General features: G+C 35.5%; 1 protein-coding gene across 3 annotated transcripts; it reads left to right on the top strand.

Moving 5' to 3' along the window:
- Positions 1 to 520: 520 nt before the first annotated feature.
- alg9 (ALG9 alpha-1,2-mannosyltransferase) lies at positions 521 to 13,376 on the top strand (the record flags this gene model as incomplete). Of its 3 annotated transcripts, none has more annotated exons than XM_079814457.1 (15): positions 521 to 693; positions 1,365 to 1,551; positions 3,072 to 3,206; positions 4,324 to 4,394; positions 4,475 to 4,563; positions 4,716 to 4,851; positions 6,336 to 6,423; positions 6,616 to 6,721; positions 7,534 to 7,656; positions 7,774 to 7,928; positions 8,637 to 8,766; positions 8,956 to 9,103; positions 9,674 to 9,803; positions 12,022 to 12,152; positions 12,580 to 13,371. In XM_079814457.1, 15 exons carry the CDS (start codon positions 521 to 523, stop codon positions 12,701 to 12,703), a joined length of 1,926 nt encoding a protein of 641 aa, XP_079670583.1. In that variant the 3' UTR covers positions 12,704 to 13,371. The 3 variants fall into 3 exon arrangements, with proteins under 3 accessions (XP_079670583.1, XP_079670584.1, XP_079670585.1); XM_079814458.1 differs by having other exon boundaries at positions 523 to 693; positions 1,416 to 1,551; XM_079814459.1 differs by lacking the exon at positions 3,072 to 3,206 and having other exon boundaries at positions 526 to 693; positions 1,416 to 1,551; positions 12,580 to 13,376.
- Between the last annotated feature and the right edge of the window lie 1,030 nt (positions 13,377 to 14,406).

Below are 14,406 nucleotides of genomic sequence, written 5' to 3'. Positions count from 1 at the left end.
ACAGTAATTTAACTACTTTTTATTTTTTGGTGATTTAATTACAGTTACTTCTGATGTAATTGCATTAAATACTGTATAGACTATATAAAACAATTCTATATAAAACAAAAGCGAATTTAACATCAAATTTGAACAACTAATGGTAAAATGTATGTTTTTAATGTAACCTCCCTTTAAATACTTTGGTTAGTTCAAGCATTTATGCAACTGTATTATTTATTTGAAAGAATTAAAAGAGCACTTTCATGTCTATCCTTGAATTGTTCACATGGTCGAGGTTGATATGGGATTTAGAAATGTTAGTTGTAGGCTACTTTGGTCATTATACCAAGTCAATGAAAGCATATTAAATTGGTGTTATTATAGTTAACTAAAACTTTAAAATTAAACTGAAAACACACAAATAAAAACTACAACAAAAACATAATAGTGTCTCAATGATACTAAGTCAGCACAGATAAGAGTATTTTTTCCATCCGCGTACTAATGGCTCTCCCTCGACCTGCGCTTCGGTGTGATGATGACGTCACGCACAGCCAGTAGAAACATGGCGACGAAGAGTCTCCGTCAGCGCAACAGACGGGGAAGCAAACAAGATGCCAACAACGTGAACAACACACCTACAACTGACAGCCGAGCAACAAAAGACGAGAAATATGTTGAGGACAATAAGTCTACTGACCCCCGAAATGAGTAAGTAACCATAAGCCAGTGCAGCTGACGCGCTGCTGTGTATCATTGTGTAGCGTTGACAGGTCGCTAGCTCGCTAACGTCAGACTGTCTAGATATGCGATTAATACAGATAGTACACACATGAAATGTCCACAGACTGTCCAAATAACACGCATACAGCTGGAAGAGACAGCAATACTAATCCGGGCGGCGCGAATAAGCTCGCTTTATTGTAACATGACGCCTTTCATTCAATCAATCATTCATTCATTCGCTGTTCTTCAGCGCTCCATATAGCAAATGCGGAAAAATAACTTGTGTATAATGATTGTTCTTTTAAAATAAATGTTTGTGATTAATTAGCAGGAATGCTTTAGTGACACTTGGTAGTGAACATTGTCATATTGCCTATAAGCATGTTTGATGCTGGATATCTCAGGTGTACATTCGCGCATGTCCAATTTCATAATCTTCTTACTTTGTCATTAGTTGAACAGAGCAGGAGGATTAAAATGACACTCCATTGACAGCGTTTTTTTGTCTATGCAAAAAGCTGGAATTGTTCATGCACATATTGATTATGCTTGAGGATGAGTTTTCATTTATTTGTAGACTGACACTGTTTTAAATACTAAATAAATTAATGACAACCTTTTATACCCATGTGCTCTGTTCCCATATTGCTTATTAGTTTGCTCCCAGATAAGCACATTAGCTCCTATACCCCGCCTCTCCATTACAGGTCCTCCAGTAAGGCCGGACAGGTGTGGGCCCCTGAGGGCTCCACAGCCTTCAAGTGCCTGGTCTCAGCCCGATTCTGTGCCGCGCTGCTCAGTAACATCTCTGACTGCGATGAAACCTACAACTACTGGGAGCCAGTGAGTTACACATTTTACTGGTTCACAATTTTCTTTTGTTAAGCTCTCAAAGGTTACAGTTATAAAAATGTCCTAGGACCATTTTAGACCAATTAATGGTCACTTGTCCTTTTGGCCCGGCACTGCATTCTCATTACGTCTTATGTGTTGTTATGCTTTGCTCACTTTGCTTGCATTTGTTTTTCTGCGCGCACACACACGCACACTCCCATTCATTATTGTTGTTGCAATTCTGGTGATTTTGATGCGTCACCACATTAATATTATTTATCTGACTAACAAAGATTTTGTAAAAATTTTGAGAATGACTTGTGATGGAATAGTAAGAATAGGTCAAAATGATTATTAATATTAAAGGACACACACACACACACACACACACACACACACACACACACACACACACACACACACACACACACACACACACACACACACACACACACACACACACACACACACACACACACACACACATATTTATATAACAAAGTAAGGGAAACAAAATGGTTTTAATTGCAATTATTGCTGTTTTCTACAGCTTGTAGTAATATTTTAATTCAACACAATTATGAAATAATGGTGCAAAACATTTTTGTTTATTTTTAACCCATTTAGCCCATATATTATATATATATATTATTTACATATATTATGTATTATAAAGTGTATAATAATATAACCTATTATAATAATTATTAATGTGTATTTATTTTAATACACATTCACACACATGATTATGTAAAAAAATCATAATATAAATATATATATATATATATATATATATATATATATATATATATATATATATATATATATATATATATATATATATATATATATATATATAAATAAAATATTATTATTATTTTTACTTTTAATGGTGGGACAAGATAAAGCATGCTTTTAATTGAACACACTTTCTCTCTCTCTCTCTCTCTCTCTCTCTCTCTCTCTCTCTCTGTGTGTTTGTGAAAATTATGGCATAATGGTGCAAAAGGTTTTTTGTTTATCTTTTTATTAGATTTTATAGCATACGTTATAATATGTATAGTATAACATTATAACAATTATAATACATTTATTTTTAAATATATTAAAATGTATTATTTTTATGGTGTGACAGGAAAATATGTCATAATAATATAATAATAATACAGGGCAAGTAAAAAGCTAAAATACTGGTCTAACTGGGACAGCAGAAAGCAAATCCTTATTGTTTAGCCCTGATCTGTATCACTGCTGTGTTCCGTGATGCCCTGGAGTATGTAATAAACCAACCCACTATTGACTTTCTGGGTGTCGTTCAGATTCAATAACTATTTTAGTCTTCACTAGAAGGTTATCATGTCTATTCCCAATCACAGACAGACTACAGAGTGGTCTTAAGTAAAAACCTTATGAATGGGCCATATTGCTGAATTTGAACCTTCTTCTGAGGACTACTCTCTTTTGTATATAAAGAAAAGTACCTAACATTCTTAAAACATTCTTTTTATTTGTCTCTGTTTGCTGGTCAGACTCACTACCTGCTATATGGAACAGGGATGCAGACATGGGAATATTCCCCGGCCTACGCAATTCGTTCCTATGCGTACCTTTGGCTCCATGCCCTTCCTGCCTGCTTTCATGCCAAAATATTACAAACCAACAAGGTAAACTAGTCACCAGCCCCAAACTATTTACTAGATTGGTTACCAGTTTTGATTCTGTACTTGCAGGCATTTGTAATGCAGAAGGATATTTCTTTGACCAGTGAGGTGGCTACTTAACCTCCCTGGAATGTAAAAATCAGATCTCAAATCTATACCTAAAAATAACCCAGGGAAAGCTGTGGTTCCACCTATACAACTTCTTTACTCTTTATTTCTAACAATGATGGAAAGGATAACAATTACTTTTACAGTTTTACTTTTGCTTATTCAACTCTGTCCAGGACTTTTAAAATGTATTTTGTAGTTTTTCATTAAATTTACATTTACAGTATGCATTTGGGAGACACTTTTATCCGTAGCAACTTGCATTAAATTCAGAAGGTATATATTTTATAGGCGCAGTTGTGGTCAAAATTCTGCATACATAATTTTGCATACAATTCTTTTAACAAAATGAGAGGGATCATAAAAAAATGCATGTTATTTTTTATTTAATACTGTCCTGAATACGATGTTTTACATATAGTCTACAAGACAATATTCTGCATAATTAATAGGTGGCCACTTTGAGTGACAGTTGGATAGCCATTTATCTGCTTTCTGTTAGTCATCGCGTCACCTCAGCTCAACCCACGTCCGGCCTCTTTGCCCATGTTCTGTTATCCGGGAGTGACGTGCGATGACGCGCTGCCTAGATGGCAACGGCCAGCTCGACCCTACTTTACGCTTCAAAATTGACAATTGGCAGGACCTAGAAGATTTTTCTGTAGAACAGTGTGCAGTTTAACTGTTCAGGATAAACAAGAGACTCATGAACATCAAGGTAATGACACAGTATTAAGAATCAAGCAAATGTAAACAGGGTCATTTTTATAAATTCAGCTATTATTTTCATATGCAAACATATTTTATGGTAAATATCTTTAGGACAGTACTATATAAAAAATAACATGCATTTTTTTATGATCCCTCTTATTTTTGTTTAATTGAACATTTAGCAGATTCTGTATGTTAACCTTTTACCACAACTGTATATATTGGCCATTTATTATATGCCTGCATTTATAGGATATGTAAGCTAATTTGTTGATGTTCAGATTCTTTTGTTCCCATTCAGGTCCTTGTGTTTTATTTCCTGCGCTGCATGTTAGCATTTTCCTGTTGTGTGTGTGAGCTCTACTTCTACAAGTAAGTGCATCATACTACATATGGCACCTCAGCATTGGGCTAAAGTTGGTGAATTTTACAGTGTGACGGGTCTCACATAGGGCGGTGTGTAAGAAGTTTGGCCTGCATGTGGGACGGCTTCTGTTGGCGTTCCTCGTCCTGAGTGCAGGGATGTTCTGCTCCTCTGCAGGTGAGTCAAATCAAATGGGTCATTTTTGGCTTATCTGCTTGAGCACATGGAAATTAGATGATAGTTGTAACTGCTTGTCGTTAGTGGTCTTTTTTGACATCATTTTGTGTATACACTGCAGGTTAATGTGTTTCTGTATGTGTTATACGCAGCTTTCCTCCCCAGTACCTTTTGTATGTACAGTACATTGGTAGCTATGACTGGCTGGTTCCAGGGGCGCCCGAGTCTGGCTGTGCTGGGTATTGCGGCAGGCGCCATAGTGGGCTGGCCCTTCAGTGCCCTTTTGGGGTAAGAAATTGTCAAAAACAAAATATTTTTGTATATTGACAAGGAGGGAAAAATGCCAATGGCAAATAAAAATGTTTTGCCATAGATATTTATAATTTGCCATGAAACTGTATTTTGTATTATGTATATTAAAAGTTGTATTTTGTCCTTATGAGAAGAAATATTTAGCTGTTTTTTGTTTTTCACACCTACGTAACAATGTAACACATTTGTATAATTCCAACCTATATAATTTGATACGGAAAAACCGACGCCATCGTTAATGTTTGTATCAATGTGTATACAAGTGCTAAGGAATAGGAACTGAAATTCAGATATGGTAATATGTGTAATTTGTTTCCAACTTGCGCTGTAAGCAGAGGATGGCTTTAGAGCGACTGAATCTTGTATATCATGAGAGAATTCATGTGTTTTTGTCCTTTAATGCATGTAAACCTATTTTTGGAGACATCCTAAACAAATTAGGAACATTTAAAATGCCATTATAGGAGCACTTTAATATATTTAATCCCAAATTATTTCCAGCATACACATTTTATTTGCCCAGTAACCAATGGGGAACTTGCAAATTTTGCTAACATATATGATAATATTTTACAATAATATTGTCTATACACACTAATGTTTAAAAGTTTGGGCCATTAAGTTTTTGTTTTAAAGAAATTAATACTTAGCCTTTAATTAATGTTTAGCACTGAATTAATCGAACGTGACAGTAATGTTAGAAAAAATACTATTTTTGAAATAAATGCAGTTCTTTAAAAAATGTTAAGAATCAAAGAATTTTTAAAGTTATGATTTCCAAATAATATTAAGCAGAAGAATTGTTTGATAATATTGATAATACAGTGATAATAATAACACATTAATAATATTAAAACATTGATAATGTTTTTTTTTTTTACATTGCTATCAAATAGCATATTAGAATGATTTCTGAAAGATCATGTGACACTGAAAACTAATGGCTGCTGCTATATATATATATATTCAAATAGAAAACAAATTATAAATGCAGCCTTGGTAAGCATAAGAGACTTCTTTCAAAAACATAACCCCAATCTTACTTACCGAACTTTTGGTGGAAATGTCTTTTTTTGACTTGTTCACTTAATGTAACTTTCAAATCTGACCATTTACAGAACATGTTCATCAGGTAAATAACCCAGGTTTGACTGTGACCTGGGTCATGTCCTGATCCCACTTCTCTCTCACCACTACTATCCAACCTACTCTATACTCCCAACAACAATACAAAAGCAAAAAAAAGGGGACAAAAATAGTAATAAAAAAATAATCAAACTGTAGTCTTACATTTTAATCCATGAATTATCCTGCAGTTCCCTAATAAACAAAAATGGCCAGTAACTGTTTCAGTTACCCACCAAAGTCAATATTTACTCACATTTGGCGAAAAGCCATACAAATAATCCTGATCATCCAACTAGGTGAATTTAGGATCTGTTTACTTATTGATTTTGCAGCATACCCATTGCCTTTGACCTGCTGTTGCTGAAGAAGAAGTGGAAGAGTTTTATCATGTGGACACTGGTGGCGTTGCTGATCTTTCTGGTTTGGACATTTTCTGTCTGTCTTGGGCTGCTGAATTGCTTTTGTGTCCTTAAGATCTGACTTCAGACACTGAGATTTCATCAATAGCATAATGGCATTTAAAAAAAAAAAATCAAAAATATCCAGAATCATTGTATGATACTGACATGATAACCCTGATAACACTAATCATTGTTATATTTTTTTCTGTAGGTCCCTATTGTTGTAATAGACAGCTACTATTATGGCAAGCTAGTGATTGCTCCTCTGAACATAATACTATACAATGTGTTCACTCCTCATGGGCCAGATCTCTATGGTAAGCTTCCAATTATTTGTATATACATTTAGAAAATATTGACTCATCCTTAAAGGTGTTGTATGTAATTTTTTTTGACTGTACTAAAGAATAAAAATACCATAATATGTTTGCTGAGATTTAGGAAACATGCTAATTTCAAATACTTGTTGTTCTACTTTGAAATGTGCGTTCAGTGTCAAAATGTCTGTTTTTGTTTTGACTGTGTGATGTATAGCTTTATGTACTCTGGCCTTCAATTTGGAGTAGAAACAAGGGAATTAACTTTATTTCGTCAGAGATGTGTCAGTTTGCTCACAGCTGATTGGTTCAATTTCAGTTTGAGATCTCTTACCTGGAACATAACCTGCCTCGGAGCAGGTTAGCTCTGAACACTGCTAAATGCCAAACCACTTTCATGGTGCCTAAAACCCAGGGTTGGCGCAGACTAAACTGAAACATACCTGGCTAGCCACCTAAATGTATAGGCCCCCCTGACCTAAAAAGCCTCGTCAATAAAAACATTGCAAACGTATACATTAGCTGATCAATGTACAGTGTAATGCTCTTCGCTTTCCATCGTCAATTAAGGCTGAGGAGGAGGGGGCGGGGAACAACTTTCTTCAATATTTTGAATTTGGACTGCAGTACCCATTTCAACAACTAGCTGTCAATATTACACACTGCACCTTTAAAACAAACAAAAATAGTTTACAGTAAAGCACGTAAATGATAATTCTTAGTGCTGTCAGATGGCATCAATCATCAACGTTTAAACCTTCTAATTACATTATTTAGAATTTTTTAGAACATTATTATTTTTTCTCTTGCAGGCACAGAACCCTGGCATTACTACTTTGTGAATGGTTTTCTTAATTTCAACATTGTGTTTGTGTTGGCCCTGTTTTCTCTTCCTCTCACGGCACTTATGGAGGCACTGCTTCAAAGATTCAATGGTAAGAGAGAATAATATTTGACTTGTTTTGTTTATTTAAGCTCTTAAGTTGCCAACAAATGCGGGCGACGTACTGGGCATACTGTTAATCTCCTGTTTCTTATTGTATAAATTGCAGTTCAGAACCTCGGCCGGCCGTACTGGTTGACTCTGTCTCCAATGTACCTATGGATGCTGGTGTTCTTCACTCGTCCACATAAAGAGGAGCGCTTTCTGTTTCCCATCTACCCTCTCGTCTGTCTGTGTGGGGCGGTGGCACTATCCTCGCTGCAGGTTAGAATGGCTAGACTGCAGTTAAAGTCTGCATGAAACGATAGTCTTCCCTATTCTGACGTATATCCGAGTGAAACGACTTCTCGAACAAGAAAAAATGTAGGGCGGTGCTTGATTTTGTTAATTGGGAATTGATTGTCGTTTGCTATCGCTGTGATCTCATGTGAGTGACAAGTTGCACTCGTGCCAGCAAACACATCATCAGAGATGTCATTGCAAAGGTATTATGATAAATCATTTATAATAAATAATGCTCCATTCCATTAAAAAAAGAATTTTGATTTCATGGTGACTTTTAGTATTATGGAACTGAATGATTTGTATGATTAGTATATTAAGCACAATCGGTCATTTTGTGAAATATTACTACAATTTTAAATAACTGTTCTAATTTAAATATATTTTAAATATATTTATTCCTGCGATGCAAAGCTGAATTTTCAACATCATTACTCCTGTCTTCAGTGTCACATGATCCTTCAGAAATCATTTTTTAATTATTATTAATGTTGAAAATAGTTGCTGCTTAATACCTTTGTGAAAACCGTGATACAATTGTTCAGGATACTTTGATTAATAAAAAGTTCAAAAGAACAGCATTTATTTGAAATAGATATTTTTTTGAAACATTTTGTAAACTTTTTTTACTTGTTTGTGTTTGATGTTAAACATTCCCATTTTTAAGCTGTTTTCTGTCTGTTTATGTAGAAGTGTTATCACTTCATATTCCAGCGCTATCGTCTGGAGCACTACACCATCTCCTCCAACTGGCTGGCTCTCGGCTCTGTGCTGCTGTTTGGAGTGCTCTCACTGTCCCGATCTGTGGCCCTCTTCAGAGGTAAGGACAAATCATGTAAGGGCTCAACAATAAGGATGTTGAGAGAGATTTGGGCCAATTCTACTTAAATATGCCCCCAAAGGTAGGGTTATAAACAAAACGATATGATAAACAAAATGATGATAATTATATTATTAACCTTGTGCAGTACAATAATCCCTTTGTGATGTCTCTCTGTTGTGTGTTAAGGCTATCATGCTCCGCTGGATTTGTATCCAGAGTTTCATCGCATTGCTAAAGACCCTGCAATCCACACGGTTCCAGAGGGAAGACTAGTCAATGTTTGTGTGGGGAAAGAGTGGTACCGCTTCCCCAGCAGTTTTCTCCTGCCCAACAAGTGAGTTTGAGTTCTGATTAAATTCTCAAAGACCGTACATAAACATACACTACTGTTTAAAAGTTTGGAGTCATTAGGATATTTAAAAATAAATAAATTAATACTTTTATTCAGCAAGGATGCAAAGACATGTATAATGCTAGAAAAAATTTCATATATTTCAAATAAATGCTTTTCTCTTTACCTTTCTATTCATCAAAAGATCAAAAAAAAATGTATGGCGTAACATTATAATGTTAAGATATACAATAATATTAAGCAACACAACTGATTTCAACATTGGTAATAAAAATAAACATATTAGAATGATTTCTGAAGGAACATGTGACACTGAAGATTGGAGTAGTGATGCTGAAAATTCAGCTTTGCCATCACATGAATAAATGACAATTAAAACTATATTGAAATATAAAACAGTATTTTAAATGATAATATTTCACAATATTACTTTTAACTGTATTTATGATCAAATAAATGCAGCCTTGGTGAGCATAAGAAACTTCCGAACCCCAAACTTTTGAACGGTAGTATAGGTCTATGATATACTAAATATATCTTATTCATTTACAGCTGGCACTTACAGTTCATCCAGTCAGAGTTCAGAGGTCAGCTACCTAAGCCATATGCCATGGGTCCTGATGCCACCTGGATACTTCCATCAGACATGAATGATCAGAATCTTGAGGAGACGTCACGATATGTGAGTGACCCAAACACATACACTTTAATGTTGCAATTTACTCATTGCAAGTTTATGAAGCCTTATTAATGAGCTGAATGTGTGAGAGAACACTGTTATCTGTAAAGAATCAAGTCATCAGTTAAAGTTAAACAATTTCTTTATTTATTTCCCTGTTTTGTTGTATGAAATACAGAAGCCATCTAATTGTCTATGTTTTACGGCCTTGCTCTATACTGAATGTGAATGGCATTTTACTTCGGAAAATCAATTATAGAGCTCAGCCCTACTTTATATTAGGTGGCCTTAACTACAACCCCAAATCAGAAAAAGTTGGGACAGTATAGAAAACGCACAAAAAAAAGTGATTTCTAAATTTACTTTGACTTGTATTTCATTGCAGACAATATGAATACAAAATATTTCATGTTTTGTCTGGTCAACTTCATGTCATTTGTAAATATGCATCCTTTCCTGTCATTCAGACCTGCAACACATTTCAAAAAAAGTTGGGACAGGAGCAATTTAGGGCTAGTAATGAGGTAAAATGGTTAAATAATGATGTGATTTGAAACAGGTGATGTCAACAGGTGATTGTAATTATGATTTGGTACAAAAGCAGCATCCAAGAAAGGTCTAATCCTTTAGGAGCAAAGATGGGCAGAGGATCGCCAGTTTGCCAACAAATACGTGAGAAAATTATTGAAATGTTTAAAAACAATGTTCCTCAAAGAAAGATAGGAAGAGATTTGGATATTTCACATTCAACAGTGCATAACATAATTAAAAAGATTCAAGGAATCTGGAGGAATTTCAGTGCGTAAAGGACAAGGGCGCAAGCCTAAGCTGAACAACCGTGATCTCCGATCCCTCAGGCGGCACTGCATCAAGAATCGTCATTCATCTATAAGCGATATCACCACATGGGCTCAGGACTACTTTGGCAAACCTTTGTCAAGTACCACAATACGTAGTTACATCCACAAATGCCAGTTAAAACTGTACTGTGCCAAAAGGAAGCCCTATGTTAACAGTGTCCAGAAGCGCCGTTGACTTCTCTGGGCTCGGAGGCATCTGGGATGGACCATCACACAGTGGAAACGTGTACTGTGGTCAGATGAATCAGTATTTGAGGTATTTTTTGGGAGGAATGGACGCTGTGTGCTTCTGACCAAAGAAGTAAAGGATCATCCAGACTGTTACCAGCAACAAGTCCAAAAGCCAGGGTCTGTCATGGTATGGGGTTGTGTCAGTGCCCTTGGCAAAGGTAACTTGCACTTCTGTGAAGGCACCATTAATGCTGAAAAGTACATAGAGATTTTGGAGCATAATATCCTGCCTTCAAGACATCTTTTCCAGGGACGTCCATGCATATTTCAACAAGACAATGCAAAACCACATTACAAAGTCCTGGCTGCGGAGGAAGAGGGTACGGGTACTTGACTGGCCTGCCTGCAGTCCCGACCTGTCTCCAATAGAGAATGTGTGGCGCATTTTGAAGCGCAAAATGTGACAACGAAGACCCCGTACTGTTGCCCACCTTAAGACTTGTTTGCAGGAAGAATGGGACAAAATTACACCTGAAACACGTAATCACTTGGTGTCTTCAGTCCCTAAACGTCTTTTAAGTGTTGTGAAAAGGAATGGCAACATTACAAAGTGGTAAATGCTTTTCTGTCCCAACTTTTTTTGAAATGTGTTGCAGGTCTGAATGACAGGAAAGGATGCATATTTACAAATGACATGAAGTTGACCAGACAAAACATGACATATTTTGTGTTCATATTGTCTGCAATGAAATACAAGTCAAAGTAAATTTAGAAATCACTTCTTTTTTTATTTATTTGCGTTTTCCATACTGTCCCAACTTTTTCTGATTTGGGGTTGCACTATGTACTTGCGTAAAAAATAAGTACAATTTATTGCAAAACACTTTTGCTGATATTGAGGTGGGATACGGGTAAAGTTAGGGACAGGTGTGGTGTTATGTGCAACTTTAAGGGTAGGGTTTAGGTGTAAGGATAGTGTCAACAGTGTTTTAAATGTAAGTACAATGTAAAAACATGTATGTACACAATAAGTGCATTGTATCAAATGATTAATGAAAATGTTAGTACATAGTAGTTAAGGCCACCTAATATAAAGATTACTTCTCTACAACCTTTAAATGCCTCTGCATATGTCAGTTGTGTAGCTGAACGTGAAGTACATGTAATTTTTCTTGTTCTCTGGCTCTCAGGTAGAACTGAAGCAGTGTCATTACCTGGTGGATCTGACAACAGAAACAGAAGCCCCTCGTGAACCACGATACGCCACTAACAAAGAGGAGTGGAGCATTATTGCTGACAAGCCTTTTCTAGACTCTAACAGGCAAGTCTTTATGCGTGGAGTATATGGGCTTTTTTCAAAACGAGTGGAAATTTGTTAGCATACAAGAGACACTTGTGGGTAATTCATCCAGAGTAAATTAATTCTGCTGTAAAGAGTCATTAAAAGTTGTGGGGTGCGTGCTTATCCACTAGAGGGCACGCTTGTCCTTTTGAAGATACTCATGACATCATTCTCAAGCGCTCATCAGGAATCGTTGTGACTCTGGATGTCTAATCATCCTAAGAGAGATTATCCTTGACCCAATTTATCAGTAATGAGTTCTGCGAGTCTTTATTGCCCAGTTCATGATGGCGAAATAAGTGTGGAAAGTGGATTTTAGAATTGTGGCTTTTGTAAACTATTTTGTGTATATTTTACCCTTTTCGTGATCCTGGTGCTGTTTCCTTTTCGTGTGTCTCCCACGCAGGTCCTCCAGATTCCTCAGGGCCTTTTTTATCCCGTTTCTGTCTGAGCAATACACCACCTACGACAGATATGTCATCCTCAAACCGAAACGAGCCAAACACACCCGGAAAAGAACGCAAGCCTGACCTGTCATTTTTTCAAAATCACACCCCTCCATAAGTCCTGTCTCCTGCAGTGCTTCATCATTTGGTCCCAAGATGCTCCTTTGCAACCCTTTCTGGCACACATGTTTGTGTGTGAGCGTGAATGAATGAAAAAATGTATGCCAGCCAGTTTGTTTGAGCAACTTTGCTATCAAGCCATGAAGTGTCGGCCTGTATGTAAACATCAGCGTTGCTGCCCATCCTGTGGACAGTTCCAGCACAGAGCATGGATGCCTTGCCCATCTTCCTGATCATCTCCGCTCCATTCCATGCCTTCTGTTCATTTATTCCTCCTGGGGCTTCTCTGCATCTTTCTGACCCTTTAAGGACTACAGTCCCTCATTTGTAATGACCTCATCTGATCTGGGACAATGAACTGTACTCCATGAATGCAGACCCAAACCAGATCTCATGTGTCATCATCCAGAGATATGAACTTCTGTTCATTTGTCCTGTTTGAGCAACTGGCCCAGGCCAGCCTCAGTATCTCAGGATGAAAGTTGCACCAAAAACTGTCTGTAAAGTGGACATTGACTGTGAGGTCAGACTGCAGACCAGAACAATTGAGCGTTTACATTCCAAATCATGTTTGTCATCTGAATCATATCAGTGTTAACTGTGATTGAGTCAAATAAAAGAAGACTGTCTTGATGTGTGGCTGTGCAAGAGAGGTCATTTCTGGAATGGATGCACTAATATCAGCTGTCTTTGTGAACTACAGGGTTCACTCTTGGAATTATTTCCTAGCCTGAAAAAGTCATTCAATTATGTAAAATCTTAAAATTATCAAGTTCTTCTCTGCTCCAAACAAACAAATATATTATTTATATATAAATATATTTCTAAAAGTCATGTATTTGTACACAAAATCAGGTCTCCAATTGAAAATGTTCTAGTGACCGATCACATCAAAATGTTTTAGTTGGCCAAATTGAATTTCTGTGAATTAAATTGCATCAATTCACAGAAATTCAATTTGGCCAACTGAAAAATTTAGATGTGATCGGTCACTAGAAAATGTTAAATTGGAGACCTGAATTTTTTGTATTAATTTAATAAAAAATATAAATATAAGTTGTTTTTCCTGTTTCTGCTCTGCTCCAAAAATAAAATGAATTAAATTATTTATAAAATATGTTTTTCTAAAAATTAATTACAAATATGTTGTTTTTACTAATAATTCTTTTTTACTTTATGTATAAAAATATAAACATTATCACATATTTCTATTTAATATTAAATATATAAATATATTGTTTTCTAAAAATGAAATACAAATATATAGTGTTTACTAATAAAATTCAAAATATATATTTTATGTATAAAAATATAAACCACATATTTCTATTCAAAATTAAATATATAAATATAATTGTTTCCCTAGTTTTGGTTTGCTGTAAAAATGAAAAATATTTATATTTAGTTTTCTTAAAATAAAATATTTCAATGTAATATTAAATATGTAAATATAAGTTATGTTTGTATTTAAATCATTTTAGTAAAAAGATAACATATAAAATATAAATATAAAAATGTTTTTTAAGCAACAATTAGAAATTCACTCCAGCAGTCTCTATCAAATGATACAGATCGTATGTATGTATGTATGTATGTATGTATGTATGTATGTATGTATGTATGTATGTATGTATGTATGTATGTATGTATGTATGTATGTATGTATG

The sequence above is a fragment of the Gobio gobio genome (genome assembly GCF_949357685.1).
Source record: "Gobio gobio genome assembly, chromosome: 4".
NCBI classification, from domain to species: Eukaryota; Metazoa; Chordata; class Actinopteri; order Cypriniformes; family Gobionidae; genus Gobio; species Gobio gobio.
The sequence above is the reverse complement of the archived record's forward strand: the minus strand, read 5'-3'. Positions and strand labels throughout refer to the sequence as shown.